Source organism: Hyperolius riggenbachi, chromosome 10 (assembly GCF_040937935.1).
Source record: "Hyperolius riggenbachi isolate aHypRig1 chromosome 10, aHypRig1.pri, whole genome shotgun sequence".
In the NCBI taxonomy this organism is placed as follows: domain Eukaryota; kingdom Metazoa; phylum Chordata; class Amphibia; order Anura; family Hyperoliidae; genus Hyperolius; species Hyperolius riggenbachi.
In genome coordinates this window covers 64,411,878-64,429,060 of record NC_090655.1, presented here as the reverse complement: position 1 = coordinate 64,429,060, position 17,183 = coordinate 64,411,878, and the positions used below count along the sequence as shown (strand labels likewise).

Sequence of the window (17,183 nt, the reverse complement as noted above, 5' to 3'; positions counted from 1 at the left end):
GCTACATTACTTACAAACTGTTTTTTGGTTCTTTTACATATTATGCTAAAACATTTACTACTGGATTGTGGCAGCTGATTGGTTGTTTTGTTAACCGCTCTGCGACCGCCCAACGCAGATTAGTGGCCACAGAGTAGCTCTGTTGTTCCTCCTGGACGCCATATGGCTTCATCTCGTGAGAAGCGAGATTAGACCGGAGCTCACACCAGTGCAAGCTCCCGTCATTGTAACATGCCGCCGCAGTGATCAGCCTGCAATCAGCCTGAAGTAATTTCCTTCCTGTGAGGCTTTCACACAGAAAATGCAGCAGATTCCAACAGAACAACACACACCATACTGTGCATTATCCAGATAACATGCATGTTTATAAGACAGTTAGAGGCAGTAAGGTATTATTTCACTGTATAGCGATAAAGCGATACAATTTTTCATCTCTGTTGCATTCTTATCGCAACACACAGTGTGAACGGTCCCTAACAAAAATCAGGTGTGGAACCAAACAACAGAAACAATTACTCACTGTTTTGATGAGTCTCTGCAGAGGATCTTATATGGTGTGAGGCAGGTATGGCCACTTTGTGGATTGGAATTAGCTCCACCCACTGACATCACAAGACCTACTCTAGATCCTTCCTAGGTAAATACAAAGGTGAGGAGGGAAATATCATAAGCAAAGTTGGCTAGTGTGAGATGCTGCTTGATCTGGCGGTTTGTATGCAACTTGAAATAGACAGTCCAGACAGGCAGAAAAAATATTGATTTCTTTAGCCCAATTCCAGGCTCCATACAAATTAACCCCTCATCGATGATCTTTGATCGTGTGTAAATGAGTGAATCTGGACCAGGTTTTTACTTGTGTAATGCCCACACGTGAATTCGGATGCAATTTAAATGAATAGGGTGCATCCAAATTTGCGCGTGGGGAAAAATGGTCAGCAGCATAATATTGTGTCACACATCTGAGTCCCATAGCTGTGCATGGCATGGCTAGAGGGATTCAGATGCATTCTTGCATTGCACAAGTGCAGGCATTGCGTTTCACAAGACGTATGCCGCCAACCTTGGTGAGTGTAACAAAGTTTGGTACTTATCCGTTAGCCGGGCGCATCCGGCAGGTGGCGCTAATTACTATTCCCCCTCCAGGCCGCCATGGATAGTAGGGAAAGATGTAACTCTGGTGGAGTTTTGTCGCCACCTAGAGGATGCGCCCGGCTAACGGATAAGTACCCAAAGTTTATTTAAGATGTAATTGCTCAGACCCCAAAGTGGGGAAAATCGCTTTTTGAATCAATTTTGCATTGCTTATACTTAGCATTGAGCGCAAATGCACTCAAAATGCTGCATGTCCTGTGATTTCGATTACCCCTAATCGCAATAGCACTAGTGGGGTCCCCACTACACACTTTCATTGGCAAAGCGTTTTTGGGATCCCAAAATGCTGCCAAAATCACCCTAGTGGGTTTCAGCCCTAAGGTCAGGTTCACAGTAGTTTGGTATATAGCCGCTTTGTAAGGTGGTTTGCCACACTGCAATACACCTCCTATCCGACATTCAAAGTGCGGCAGGTGCGTTGCAGTATAACAGCGTGCAGCACTGTAACAAAAAGCAAGGGTTAACATTTACAATGAAGCTCACTGTTCTTTTCATTGACTGTAATGTGAGGAAAACGCGTGACTCGGCTTTCCCAATCCATTGCATTGCGTCTCTTGCTGTGGCAGGGAACGCATCGCAACGGCCACTGTGAACCTGGCCTCAGTGGTAGTCATGATCATAAACATTTAGGCCTAGTTCACATAATAAATCGCTAGCGCAAGCACTGAGTGCTTTTGTGATTGCGATTTTAGAGTGATTAGCGATTTTTATTAAAAGCTTTTGAGTGGCGATTAGTGTTTTTTTTTTTTTTTTTTCCAATCAATCAAAAAGTGAACTCGGTACTTATCCGTTAGCCGGGCTCATCCGGCAGGTGGCGCTAATTACTATTCCCCCTCCAGGCCGCCATGGATAGTAGGGAAAGATGTAACTCTGGTGGAGTTTTGTCGCCACCTAGAGGATGCGCCCGGCTAACGGATAAGTACCGTGAACACTTTGAACTGGGACTTTAATCCTTTTAGGGCCCATTCACACTAGAGCGTTTTGCTGGCGATTTTGGCAAAACTAAAGCGTTAGTGCAATAATACCCTATGGGCCCATTCTTACTTGGGCCATTTGCGTTAATCGACAGCGCAAACGTGTAGCCTGCACCATTTTCAGGTGCTTTCCCGGCGATCATGTTTAGTGCTATAGAATCGCTAATCGTGATTACAGAAAAATTGCTGCAGTGTCCAGTGATTTTTCCACGTTAATCACGGAAAAATCACTCCTGCAAAACGCCGGTGCTAATCGCCGGCATTTTGCGCTTTTAGGTGTGAATGGGGCCTGAATGTTATCTTCAATGTTATATAAAAATGTTATTTTTTTAAAAAAGCACTCCCAAAATGTCTTTTCCAAGCGCTTAGCAGTTTTCATATACCTTGCATTGAAGAGCAAACGCTCAGGAAATGGTGCAGGAGCCGCATTTGTGATTGAAAAGAAAGCTCATCATTCATGTGAGAACACTCACATAAGAAATAATTGCACAGGCGCTTTTAACCTTCCTGGCGGTAAGCCCGAGCTGAGCTCGGGCTATGCCGCCGGAAGGCACCGCTCAGGCCCCGCTGGGCCGAATTGCATAATTTTTTTTTTGCTGCACGCAGCTAGCACTTTGCTAGCTGCGTGCAGTGCCCAATCGCCGCCGCTACCCGCCGATCCGCCGTTATCGTCGCGCCGCAGCCGCCCCCCCCCCCCCCCAGACCCCGTGCGCTGCCTGGCCAATCAGTGCCAGGCAGCTCTATGGGGTGGATCGGAATCCCCTATGACGTCACGACGTCGTTGACGTCGGTGACGTCATCCCGCCCCGTCGCCATGGCGACGGGGGAAGCCCTCCAGGAGATCCCGTTCTTTGAACGGGATCTCCTGATCGCCGGCGGCGATCGGAGGGGCTGGGGGGATGCCGCTGAGCAGCGGCTATCATGTAGCGAGACTTTGTCTCGCTACATGAAAAAAAAAAAAAATTTAAAAAAGATTTGCTGCCCCCTGGCGATTTTTTAGCAAACCGCCAGGAGGGTTAAAGCACTTTGAGGGCTCGTTTCCACTATAGCGAATCCGCATGCGGGCACTGCATGCGGATTCGCATAGTCAATGTAAGTGGATGGGGCTGTTTCTACTTGTGCGGCGGCGGGAGTGTTTTTCGGTGCGGCAGAAATCTGCACAGCAGAGCCGTCAGATTTCGCGTGCGGGAGGAATGCGCGCGAATCGCCGCTAATGCATTTAATAGGGAAATCGCATGCGGCTTTGTCATGCGGATTTCCCCGCGATTTCGCATGGTTTGCTATGGAGCTTTACTAAGGCAGTGACATGGTTAAATTCGCCTGGCTCCTTGCCATGCGAAATCGCGGCTAAATCCGCATGTGGAAACGCAGCCGCATGCGATTTCTTCTGCGGTGGAATCCAGGCGATTCCGCACCGCAACAGTGGAAACGAGCCCTTAAAAATCACCAGCGCTTAAAAAAAATCCAAAAGCCCTGATAGTATGAACAAGCCCTAAGGCAGTGTTCCTTGTGAATTCCACATTCAGTTTTTAACACTATTTTTGTGTTTTGTTCTTTTGCATGTACCATTCATCATTTTGTGCCCTTTAAGCTTTTTTTTTTTTTTTTTCACATTTTCTGTGCATGCTTTTTTAAAAAATATTTTGCACACCAATGAAGTTAATTTACATGAGAATCTAATTAAAAATCGGATGCAGTTTTCCACACACAACTGTAATGTGTAAATGTGATTCATAATGGAAAAAAACAGCACCGTTGCATTTAAAAATGCAGAAAAATCGCAAAATGCACACACAAAAATAAAATGGCACAAACGCAGGTCAAATGTGATGCTAATAAAATGCGTTCTGAGAAAGTGCAGCATGCTGTGCGTTATATGCGGTTTTAGCCGCGTTAGACTGTTTGCACATGCTCAGTTATGTTGGAGGAGGAGGGGAGAGTCCACTAGTGCCCCTAGCCACATGGCTAATTAATATTCACTGCACTGTGTGACGTGCAGTGTTTACTTCCTGGAGCGGCCGCTCTGTGCGGCGATTGGCTGGCGGGACCACGTGATGCGGAGTGTTCCGATCACGTGGTCTCCACAGTCCATATAACAAAAAAAGGTGCACCAAGAGCTGCATAACGCGGCTCTATGTAGCGTCCTCCTTCAACACCACCAGGCGTTGCGTTAGGAGCACGTTATGCGACCTTAACGTCCCCTAAAACGCAACATCTTGGTGTAAAAGAGGCCACAATGTATTTATTCTTAAAAATGCTCACACAATCGCTGCACAAAACGATTTTGTGAACGTTTTGCGTTTACCTATACCTTCCATTGAGGTGCATTCGCCTCAAAAATAGTCCCTGCACTGCCGATCGGAAACGAACCACTCAGATGTGAACACTCTCATAGAGAATCATTGCACAAGCACTTTAAGGGCGATTTTAAAAATCGATGTGCTTAAAAAAAATCTAATAAAAACCGCCCCTAGTGTGAATGAGCCCTCAATGATAAAAAATCATTAACAAACTGTTTCCCATCCACTTCTTGCACCTCTGACACTGTGTTGTCCTTGGCAGGTTTTGGTGCACCATATCAATTGTTATGTATAGAGTGTTTGGGGGGGCCCATGTGAAAGTTGCACCAGGGCCCACAGCTCCTTAGCTATGCCACTGCTGAAATGTTAATTACACAGGAATGGTCATTTCCGAGGACTGAGCTAGAACTGGGGCTAATCAGATTTGGGAGCTGCTGTTTAACCAGCAGCTGGTTGATGAAGTTACTGGTTAATTAATCACCTCCTTGCACCAGCTGCATTTCATCTGTCCATTTCCAAGCTACCTATATTTGCATAGACTTAGCATACCATTCACTGAGGTAATGGGAGACATTATTAAAAAGCACTCAGAAAGCTAATCAATCGCAAGTGCTCAGAAAAGCGCTCAGGCCTGGAACCCACTGCAAAACGCTATCGCTAATCGCAATCACTAGCGTTTTGTATGAGCAGTTTGTAAGCGATTTCATGAGCGTTTTAGGAAGCGATTTTAAATAGTGTAATCATTGGTACTTATCCGTTAGCCGGGCGCATCCGGTAGGTGGCGCTAATTACTATTCCCCCTGCAGGCCGACATGGATAGTAGGGAAAGATGTAACTCTGGTGGAGTTTTGTCGCCACCTAGAGGATGCTCCCGGCTAACGGATACGTACCTAATCAATTTGCCAGCGGTTGTGTAGCGATTAGCGTTTTAAAGTCTGATTGGTCCTTTCAATTTTAATTTTGTTACTGTGTACAGTAACTTTAAAACTCTGGCAAAATGGCTCTGTGCAGGTTTTGATGAGTGATTACGCCAGCGATTATATACTTTACATTGAAGCGCAAACGCTAACAAAATGCTGCATGTCCTGCGTTTGCGATTTTGCTAATCGCAATCGCTTCTGTGGAATTTGCACCATCCATTTACATTGGCAGAGCGTTTAGGGAAATCTCTAGTGATTTATCACGCTCCCTGAACGCTCAAAAAATCGCTCTAGTGGGTTCCAGCCCTTATAGTGTGTCTGAGCCATTACTCAAGCTGCATCAGCCCTTGACATGTGATGAGGTTATTTCTGCTGATGGTGGCCGCACTCAGATGTGACTCAGTTTAGTGGTAGTCTCTCCAGTGCCCATACTAAGCAGTATCAAAACACATGTATACTATTGATTGATTGATAATCGGGGTAAATATGTGTAACGGGCGTCTTGGGTGGTCAAATTGGGAGGTGGTTATTAGGGTTAGGTGTCAGGAAGGGTATTTGTGCAGGGGAAGAGGGGTAGTTAGGCATCAGGTAGGGTATTTGTTGGGGGAGGGGGGGTTGCTGGTTTGAATTAGGCCTCTTTTCCATGGACTATTGAACTGTGTGCTCAGCAATCAGCGACCAGGGCATTTACGAGGCAGCAACAAGCAGTTACCAGGCAGCAGTAAGCAGCTGTGAGAGTTTGAGTCATTTCACTGCCTATCAATAGTCGGTGAATAAAGAGGCCTTAGGGCCCATTTACACTTGCTAAACGCAGAACGCTGGCGGTTTTGCTCAGGCAATTTTTTTTTTTTGATTTTTTTTTTTACGTTGAACGCGAAAAAAATCGCCATTCACACGTGGCGTATTTTTTATTCAATCGCGTTTAGCACTTCTATAGCACTGATCGGTGGGAAATCGCCTGAAAATGGTGCAGGCTACACGTTTGCGTTTGGAGATTTTGCCCAAGTCAGAACGGGCCCATAGGGTATTATTGCACTAGCACTTTAAAAAGCACTAGCGCTTGAGCGCTTTATCGACATCGCCGGCAAAAAGCTCTAGTGTGAATGGGCCCTTAGGCGCCAGGTAGGGGGATTGTGTGATGGGCGGAGGCGTGTTTACGGTTAGGCATCAGGAAGGGTATTGGTGGTGGTGGTGGTGGTGGTGGTGTGGGGGGGGGGGGGGGGGCGGGTTTAGGCATTAGAGTGTTCTGTGTGAGGCCCAGTGCACACCAAAAAGCGCTAGCGTAATCGTAAACACTCATCGCTTTTTGAAGTGATTTTTCTAGGCGATTCTAGGCCTAGTGATTTTGTAATCATGCCTAGCAATTTTTGGCGTGTTTTTGTGTAGCATTTTTTATTTTTTGTTACAGTAGAGCTGGAACTAAACAGCCTCTGTAATAGAAACGCTTGGAAAATCGCTCAGAAATCAGCAAAAATGTTGCAGGACCCAAGTTTGCGTTTGAGGAAAAAACGAATCGCTCTGTTGTGCACCATCCCATTCAAATACTTTAGCCAAGCGCTTTTCAAAGCACAAGCGTTTTTAAAAACGCTCAGAACTTGGTGTGCCCCGGCCCTGAGAGTAGGGTGAGGCTGGGAGCACACATAACATAACATGAAAGGCTGCGTTTTATGTCATGTTTTTATTCTATGTTGTGTGTGTTTTTTGTGCGTTTTTGGTGCATTTGCATTATTTTACCAGGTACTTATCCGTTAGCCGGGCGCATCCGGCAGGTGGCGCTAATTACTATTCCCCCTCCAGGCCGCCATGGATAGTAGGGAAAGATGTAACTCTGGTGGAGTTTTGTCGCCACCTGCCGGATGCGCCCCGGCTAACGGATAAGTACCTTTTACCACAGATGCGTTTTAATGCGTTTGCGGTTCGCATTAAAACCGCGTTTTTCCATTTATGCAAATCACTAGGAAGACAACAGGAAGTGAAAATGCATCACAAAACTATTTTTGGGGAAAAAAACACATATAAAAACACATGGAAAATACATAAAAAACGCATACCATTGTGTTCCAATTGAATTTCATTATGTGCGTTTTTGATGCGTTTTTGCACATTTTGCAACAAAACAAGCGTTTTTGAAAAAACAAGCATATAAAAGCATATGCGTTTTTTCCTGCAGCGCATAAGCTTCCATTAGCAGCAAAAACCACTGCGTTTTCCGCAACGCTAGCATTTCTGCTATGTGTGCACCTAGCCTAAAGGTGCCACACACCATACAATTTTCATGCAATCTGACCGTACAAATTTTATACAATGTTACCAACATTTATGTAGTGTAGCACTTGGTGGTTGATTGTACAGCCAGATTTCATGAAAAATGTATGGTGTGTGGCCACCTTCAGGCCTCGTTCACATCTAAAATCGTAATTGCAAGTGTTTTGCGATTTTGTGCGGTGGTTTTTTTTTCCCTCCCGGCACTCCACTACGCGCTGCGTTTTTGGTAAAAGTTTTTTTTCTAGGCACTTTTCCAGTGCGTTTTTTAATTCCCTCCCTGACATAAGTCAGGAAGTGATCTCTTTGACTCGGAAAAGAATAAATACAATGTATTTATTCTTAAAAAACCGTGAACGCAATCGCTGCATAAAGCTGCACATTCTGTTAGCGTTTGCATTTTTCCTATACCTTCCAACCTTCCATTGAGGCAAAATCACCTCAAAGGTGGTACATGCAGCGCTTTGCTGAGCGGATCATAAACAAACTGTTCAGATATGAACTCTCTCATAGGGAGTCATTGCACAAATGTTTTAGGGCAATTTTGAAAATTGCCTGCGCTTGAAAAAAGGGCAAAAAAACACCCTTAGTGTGAACGAGCCCTTAAAGAGGAACTCTAGTGAAAATAATGTAATAAAAAAGTGCTTAATTTTTACAATAATTATGTATAGATGATTTAGTCAGTGTTTGCCCATTGTAAAAGCTTTCCTCTCCCTGATTTACATTCTGACATTTATCACATGGTGACATTTTTACTGCTGGCAGGTGATGTAGCTGCTGCTTTCTTTTTTTGGCAGTTGTAAGATTTTCCCACAATGCAACATGGTTCACAGACAGGAAACTGCCAGGAGTACCAAAGTCCTTAGAGTTTCTTGTGGGTGGGGTTTCACCCCAATATCAGCCATACAGCGCCCCCTGATGATCCGTTTGTGAAAAAGAATAGATTTCTCATGTAAAAGGAGGTATCGGCTACTGATTGGGATAAAGTTCAATTCTTGGTCACGGATTCTCTTTAAAGAATACCCGAAGTGACTTGTGACACGATGAGCTAGACATGTGTATGTACAGTGCCTAGCACACAAATAACTATGCTGTGTTCCTTTTTTTTCTTTCTCTGTCTGAAAGAGTTAAATATCAGGTATGCAAGTGGCTGACTCAGTCCTGACTCAGACAGGGAGTGACTACAGTGTGTCCCTCACTGATAAGAAATTCCAACTATAAAACACTTTCCTAGCAGAACATGGCATTTGAGAGCAAGAAAGAGTTAAAAGGGGAATTTCTTATCAGTGAGGGTCACACTGTAGTCACTTCCTGTCTGATGCTACGTACACACATGCGACAACGATCGTTCGTTGAGAACGACGAACGAGCTTTTAATTGATGAAAGAACGACCTGAGTAAAGTTAGGCCACATACAGACATCAGACCATAGTCTTTGGAAAATGAAAGATCACAGACCAATCTTACCACCCTTCCTGTAGTATAAGAGCCATACTCTACACAGTCTTTTCTATGGAGCTGAACTCCACATCAGAAAAAAATCATTGCAAGATGCTGCACATGCAGATGCTGTACAGACACAAAAGATGAGTATCTGCAAAAGATCTGTTCCTGCCAAAAATCCATCCCTGCAAATTGCAATGATAGTCTATGAGATCTGCAGATCATCATACACACATGATTTAACTGACATTCATCTGCAGATCAGATCCACCAGGATGGATTTTCAGATCTGCAGATCTGCAGATGAATGTCAGTTAAATCATGTGTGTATGATGATCTGCAGATCTCATAGACTATCATTGCAATTTGCAGGAATGGATTTTTGGCAGGAACAGATCTTTTGCAGATACTGATCTTTTGTGTCTGTACAGCATCTGTGTGTGCAGCATCTTGCCAAGATTTTGTCCTGATGTGGAGTTCAGCTCCATAGAAAAGACTGTGTAGAGTATGGCTCTTATACTACAGGAAGGGTGGTAAGATTGGTCTGTGATCTTTCATTTTCCAAAGACTATGGTCTGATGTCTGTATGTGGCCTTAGTTTTTAAATGTGTGTAACGATCTGATCGTTAGAACAAACGTTACATCACGTAAAGCAACTATTGCACCTGCGCATAAAAATGAGAAGTTTCAGGGAGAAATAGTGAAATGCGCATGTCAAGCCTAGTACGAACGACCGTTTCCAACGATGTACTACTTTTGCAAACGATCGTCGTTGGTTAAAATCCGCCGAGACAGAACTTTCTTTAGTAGCGATTTGGCTCGTTCGTCGTTTGCCTTAATAGTCGGTGGTTTGTTTTTTGTAACGATCGTCGTTGGTAAAGATCGGGGAACGATCGTTACAAACGACTATAGTCGCATGTGTGTACGCACCTTGAGTAAGGACTGAGTCAGCCACTTACATACCTGATATTTAACACTTTCAGAAAGAGAAAAAATAAAGGAACACAGCATAGTTATTTGTGTGCTAGGTACTATACATACACATGTCTATCTCATCATGTCACATGTCACTTTGGGTATCCTTTAACCACTTAACGACCGCCTAACGCCGATAGGTAAGTGGGTTTCCATGGAAACGGGCGCTCGTTCGAGCGGCCGTTCCATGTCAGTTCACGAAGGGTGTCTCTGTGAACAGCCTGCGAGCCTCCGATCGCGGCTCGCAGGCTAATTGTAAACACCCGGGGAAGAAATCCCTGGTGTTTACAGCGTACGGCGCTGCTACCGCAGCTGTGCTGTAAAGGAGATCGGTGATCGCCGGCATCTGATAGGCTGAAGCCTATCAGAGGTGGTACAGGACGGATCGCTGTCTTGTACCGCCCATAGAGAGAAGGGGAGGGAGGGAAGGAGAGGGAGGGCAGGATATCGCTGAGGAGGGGGGCTTTGAGGAGCCCCCCCCCCCCCCCCCCCCGCAAGGCACAAACAGGCGGCGATCAGACCCCCCCAGGACATCCCCCTAGTGGGGAAAAAAGGGGGGGGGGGTCTGATCACCCTGCAGCAAACATGATCTGTGCTGGGGGCTGAAGAGCCCCACCCAGTACAGCGCAGGGAAAAATCCCCTGGTCCTCAAGTGGTTAAAGAGAAACTCCGACCAAGAATTGAACTTTCCCAATCCCAATCAATAGCTGATACCTCCTTTTACATGAGAAATCTATTCCTTTTCACAAACAGACCATCAGGGGGTGCTGTATGACTGATATTGTGGTGAAACCCCTCCCACAAGAAGCTCTGAGTACCGAGGTACTTCTAGCAGTTTCCTGTCTGTGAACCCTGTTGCATTGTGCGAAATAGCTGTTTGCAGCTGCCAAAACAGCAAGCAGCAGCAGCTACATCACTTGCCAGCAGTAAAAATGTCATCATGTAATAAATGTCAGAATATAAATTAGGGGTTTAAAATATTTTACAATGGGCAAACACTGACTAAATCATTTATACATAATTATTGTAAAAATCAAGCACTTTTTAATTACATTATTTTCACTGGAGATCCACGTTAAGCCTCTTTTCCACGGAAAGTTGAACTGTGTGCTCGGCGAGCAGTTACCAGGTAGCAGTGAGCAGTTGTGAGAGTTTGAGAGGGAGGGAGATGCCTCAAACTCTCACAACTGCTCACTGCTGCCTGGTAACTGCTCACTGCTGCTTGATAACTGCTTGCTGAGCACACAGTTCAACCGTCCGTGGAAAAGAGGCTATAGTAAAATATTGCTATTTCATTCTGATACTTTAGGATCCTTCTTTACACTTTAATAGTAGAATATTGGTACATTTACAGATATTTCACTACCTGCTTTCCCAGGCGTTCTTTTATTGCATACACCTTAGGCCTACACACACAGTTGGCTGATGCAGTCATGAGAGCAGCTAATTATGTTGAAATAGCTGTATAAGTACTTGATATTTATAATGTATTGGTATATTATAAAGATTAATGTATGTACTGTAAGCAATATCTCTGTCCTCTTTCTCTCTTAAGTGGTCCCTTTGTAGCCTGAGCTCTTGTCGGTTGGTATAATAATTGGCAATCCAGCTGCAAATTTGCCTAATTCCGCCTTCCTTTTGCTGTAACAAGTGGCCGCAGTGCTGCGCTGTGCAGCATCTGTTTAGAAGTCACTTTCAGTCAGGCCGCTGCCTCTCTCCCCCCTCCTGCTGAGCCCCGACTCTCTGATGCCAGCCGGGCTCTGTGAGCCTCTTGCCATGCCAGCCTCGAGCAGTAAATGAAAGCCCTTCTTTTATCACGCTGCTCTCTTCCTTTCAATTTTTTATTATCTATTAAGGCTCAAGACACTCGCAGCTTAGTCTTCAAAAGCCCTGAATATTAGTCAAAACAGAGCCAGGCGTGTTGCAGCCGTGAAACAGGCCTTCACCGCTACCTGACAGTTCTCGGCCTGCTTAATAATGGAAACCAGAGAGGAGACATTTGCAGCTTTCCCCCATTGGCAGAATTAATAGTTGCGGTGGCCTTTTTACAGTATACAGTATATGGGTGGAAACACACACACTTTACACCAGAGCTTGCAATCTATTTCCTTCAGACAGGGTCATAGCAAGATTACACATGGAAAACCAAGATTTTGCAATAATCTTTAAGGACAGAAATAATTAGGCCTATTACAGACGGATATCTAATTGGCGCGTTCGGCCAATTAGATGTTCGTCCTCGGCCACGCATGCACCTCCCATCGTGCTCCTGTTTTTTGGGAGCGTTTTGCACCTTTGCAGTAGTACTGCGCAAGGCGAATGCGGCAAGGGCATGCTCGCGGCCGAGCCGCGCATGCTCAGAAGACCTTGACTGGCGGGCACTGACCAGATTACCGGCAGTCATAGCGCCAGAACGGAAGGGCCAAGGAGGACGGCGAGGGACTCAGCGCTGCTCGTGGGGCTGGAGGAAGCCCCGGGTAAGTATAAATAAGCGCTAGTGAACCATCTCTGATGCACTTTAAAGGACAGCTGAAGTGAGAGGGATGTGGAGGCTGACATTTATTTCCTTTTAAACAATACCAGTTGCCTGGCAGACCTGCTGATCTATTTGGCTGCAGTAGTGTCTGGATCACACCAGAAACAAGCATGCAGCTAATCTTGTCAGATCTGGCAATAATGTCAGGAACACCTGATCTGCTGCATGCATGTTCAGGGTCTATGGCTAAAAGTATTAGAGGCAGAGGATCATCAGGACAGCCAGGCAACTGGTATTGCTTAAAAGGCAATTAATATGGCAGCCTCCATATTCCTCTCAGTTCAGTTGTCCTTTAAAAATAATGTTGGGTAAAAATGACCTTTAGGGCTCTTTCACAGTGGGACGTTAAAGTTGCACGTTATAAAATACTGTAACGCAGAGTAACGCACAGCAGTGCAAAGTCTGTGTGACATTCACAGTGCACATGTTGCATCAGTGTGTAACGTGTAGCGTTATCAAAAGTGCTCTATGCTGTGCGTTTAGCAATGTATCTGCTGCGTTATGTGTGTTGCATATGCTCCGTATTTTTTTTTTTTTTTTAAATAACGAATGCGCCGTTTTCGTTCCATCAGTATGCAACGAAAACGGCACACCAAGAGACACATAACGCAGTGCAAAAAAACGTCCAATTTCATAACCTACATGCGCTGCGTTAGGGGCACGTTGTGCGACTTTAACGTCGCATCAAACGCAACGTCCCACTGTGAAAGAGGCCTTAAAGGATACATCCACGCTACATAAAAAAATCAAAATCCACTTACCTGGGGCTTCGTCCAGCCCCTGACAAACATCCTGTGCCCTCGCCGCAGCTCTGTGGCTCCCTGTCTCCTCCGCTGCAGAAGCCGACCTCGCCAGGTCGCCTTCTTGTGCATTCCACCACGCGGGTCTCATCTAGCCGACGTCGTCAGATCTATACTGCGCAGGCACAGTTGTTCTGCATCTGCGCAGTACAGACCTGATGACGTCGACCAGAGCACGTGACCCGTGCGGTGGAGCGCACAAGATGCCGACCAGGAAGCCGACCTGATGAGGTCGGCTTCTGCAGCGATGCAGGCCGGGAGCCACCTGAGCTGCGGCGAGGGCACAGGATGGCTGCCAGGGGCTGGAGGAATCCCCAGGTAAGTGGATTTTACATTTTTTATTTAGCTTGGACCTTCCCTTTAAGTGTAGTGGAAGATCAAGAAAAGCTGCATGTTTCAGGATATGTGTGCAGGTGGGACTGGAAGCTGTGAAGCTATATTGGCTATATAGTGGGGTTAATTACAATGACTTTTTCTCCCTCTCGTCCCCCCTTTTTTTTTTTTTTTTGAGTTGTCTCAGTGAACAGATATTGAGTGTGACATGGAAGTGCCGCAGTAATGGCTGCTCTGCGCTGACATGACTCTTCTTGGCCCTTGATGTTTGGGATGTGCGTAGAAGCCTGTCTACCCCCTGGGACAAACTTCCTGGCAAGATAAAATAAAATTAAAAAAAAAAGATTGTCATCATATTTCATAGGAAGAGAAAAGAAGGAGAATTACACTGGGGAAAAAGTTGAGAAGTGAGTGTTGCAATAATTAAAGTCTTGCCTTTGATATCTGGAGCCTAAAGAGGGAAAAGAAAGGTTACCATGTTTACTGTCTGTTAAAGCATTCCAGCGGCGCGGCGATCATGCTGATAATTTGGCTTCAGTCTTCCAGAATTACACCTGGAAGAAGCGCGCAGCCTGGGGAAGCTGTATACTCTCTCTGGGTCAAAGGCCTGATTCACTAAAGCTGGGGTCAGCTGTGACCCTTATGAAAAAATACTCTTCACATTTTTAATTTAAAAAAAAAAAAATGGGCCCACAAATGATCATGTGACCGCACATTGTGTATTTATTAACTCTTCATAATCCAGCACTATGTCCAAATATGACCTAGGCGAGGGTTGCCAGACAATCAGTGAAGGGTGGTAATGGGTGACAAGTAGTTGCTAACAAGCAGTGGCAGGTGGTAGTAGGTGATGAGTAATGACTGACAAGCAGTGATCGGTGATGGTGGTGGGTGACAAGTAGTTGCTGGCAAGCAGTGACAGGTGATAGTGTATGGTAAAGAGTGGTTGACAAGCAATTACAGGTTTTGGTAAGTGATGAGTAGTAACTGGCAAGCAGTGACAGGTTTTGGTAAGTGATGAGTAGTGACTGACAAGCAGTGACAGGTTTTGGTAAGTGATGAGTAGTGACTGCCAAGCAGTGACCGGTTTTGGTAAGTGATGAGTAGTGGCTGGCAAGCAGTGACAGGTTTTGGTAAGTGATGAGTAGTGGCTGACAAGCAGTGACAGCATTTGGTAAGTGATGAATAGTGGCTGGCAAGTAGTGACAGGATTTGGTAAGTGATGAGTAGTGACTGGCAAGCAGTGACAGGATTTGGTAAGTGATATGTAGTGACTGACAAGCAGTGACAGGATTTGGTAAGTGATGAGTAGTGGCTGGCAAGTAATGATCGGTGATGGTGGTGGGTGACAAGTAGTTGCTGGCAAGCAGTGACAGGTGATACTGGGTGGTAAATAGTGGTTGACAAGCAATGACAGGTTTTGGTAAGGGATGAGTAGTGGCTGGCAAGTAGTGACAGGTTTGGTAACTGATGAGTAGTGGCTGGCAAGCAGTGACAGGTTTTGGTAAGTGATGAGTACTGGCTGACAAGCAGTGACAGGATTTGGTAAGTGATGAGTAGTGGCTGACAAGCAGTGACAGCATTTGGTAAGTGATAAGTAGTGGCTGGCAAGTAGTGACAGGATTTGGTAAGTGATGAGTAGTGGCTGGCAAGTAATGACAGGTAGTGGTAAGTGATGAGTAGTGGCTGACAAGTAGTGACAGGATTTGGTAAGTGATGAGTAGTGGCTGACAAGCAGTGACAGGATTTGGTAAGTGGCTGGCAAGCAATGACAGGTTTTGGTAAGTGATGAGTAGTGGCTGACAAGCAGTGACAGGATTTGGTAAGTGATGAGTAGTGGCTGACAAGCAGTGACAGCATTTGGTAAGTGATGAATAGTGGCTGGCAAGTAGTGACAGGATTTGGTAAGTGATGAGTAGTGGCTGGCAAGCAGTGACAGCATTTGGTAAGTGATATGTAGTGACTGACAAGCAGTGACAGGATTTGGTAAGTGATGAGTAGTGGCTGGCAAGCAGGGACAGGTTTTGGTAAGCGATGAGTAGAGGCTGGCAAGTAATGACAGGTAGTGGTAAGTGATGAGTAGTGGCTGGCAAGTAATGATCGGTGATGGTGGTGGGTGACAAGTAGTTGCTGGCAAGCAGTGACAGGTGATACTGGGTGGTAAATAGTGGTTGACAAGCAATGACAGGTTTTGGTAAGTGATGAGTAGTGGCTGGCAAGCAGTGACAGGTTTTGGTAAGTGATGAGTAGTGGCTGGCAAGTAGTGACAGGTTTGGTAAGTGATGAGTAGTGGCTGGCAAGCAGTGACAGGTTTTGGTAAGTGATGAGTACTGGCTGACAAGCAGTGACAGGATTTGGTAAGTGATGAGTAGTGGCTGACAAGCAGTGACAGCATTTGGTAAGTGATAAGTAGTGGCTGGCAAGTAGTGACAGGATTTGGTAAGTGATGAGTAGTGACTGGCAAGCAGTGACAGGATTTGGTAAGTGATGAGTAGTGGCTGGCAAGTAATGACAGGATTTGGTAAGTGATGAGTAGTGGCTGGCAAGCAGTGACAGGATTTGGTAAGTGATGAGTAGTGGCTGACAAGCAGTGACAGGATTTGGTAAGTGATGAGTAGTGGCTGGCAAGCAGTGACAAGATTTGGTAAGTGATGAGTAGAGGCTGGCAAGTAATGACATGTAGTGGTAAGTGATGAGTAGTGGCTGGCAAGCAGTGACAGGTTTTGGTAAGTGATGAGTAGTGGCTGACAAGCAGTGACAGGTTTTGATAAGTGAGTAGTGGCTGGCAAGCAGGGACAGGTTTTGGTAAGTGATGAGTAGTGGCTGGCAAGTAATGATCGGTGATGGTGGTGGGTGACAAGTAGTTGCTGGCAAGCAGTGACAGGTGATACTGGGTGGTAAATAGTGGTTGACAAGCAATGACAGGTTTTGGTAAGTGATGAGTAGTGGCTGGCAAGCAGTGACAGGTTTTGGTAAGTGATGAGTAGTGGCTGACAAGTAGTGACAGGTTTGGTAAGTGATGAGTAGTGGCTGACAAGCAGTGACAGGATTTGGTAAGTGATGAGTAGTGGCTGACAAGCAGTGACAGCATTTGGTAAGTGATAAGTAGTGACAGGATTTGGTAAGTGATGAGTAGTGACTGGCAAGCAGTGACAGGATTTGGTAAGTGATGAGTAGTGGCTGGCAAGTAATGACAGGTAGTGGTAAGTGATGAGTAGTGGCTGGCAAGTAATGACAGGTAGTGGTAAGTGATGAGTAGTGGCTGACAAGCAGTGACAGGATTTGGTAAGTGATGAGTAGTGGCTGGCAAGTAATGACAGGTAGTGGTAAGTGATGAGTAGTGGCTGACAAGTAGTGACAGGATTTGGTAAGTGATGAGTAGTAGCTGGCAAGCAGTGACAGGTTTTGGTAAGTGATGAGTAGTGGCTGCCAAGCAGTGACCGGTTTTGGTAAGTGATGAGTAGTGGCTGACAAGCAGTGACAGCATT

General features: G+C 45.5%; 1 protein-coding gene across 3 annotated transcripts in view; it reads right to left on the bottom strand.

Annotated features, from left to right (window-relative positions):
- TCF7L2 (transcription factor 7 like 2) overlaps window positions 1-17,183 on the bottom strand; it is a 774,578-nt gene that overhangs the window by 172,504 nt on the left and 584,891 nt on the right. The window contains exon 16 of one of the 3 annotated variants that reach the window (XM_068255158.1): window positions 521-633. The exons of 1 other annotated variant lie outside the window; for it this stretch is intronic. In XM_068255158.1, coding sequence (XP_068111259.1) covers window positions 521-633 — 113 coding nt within the window. Of the gene's footprint in view, window positions 1-520; window positions 634-17,183 lie in introns of those variants that run through there. One more of the 3 variants, XM_068255167.1, reaches the window with a different exon arrangement.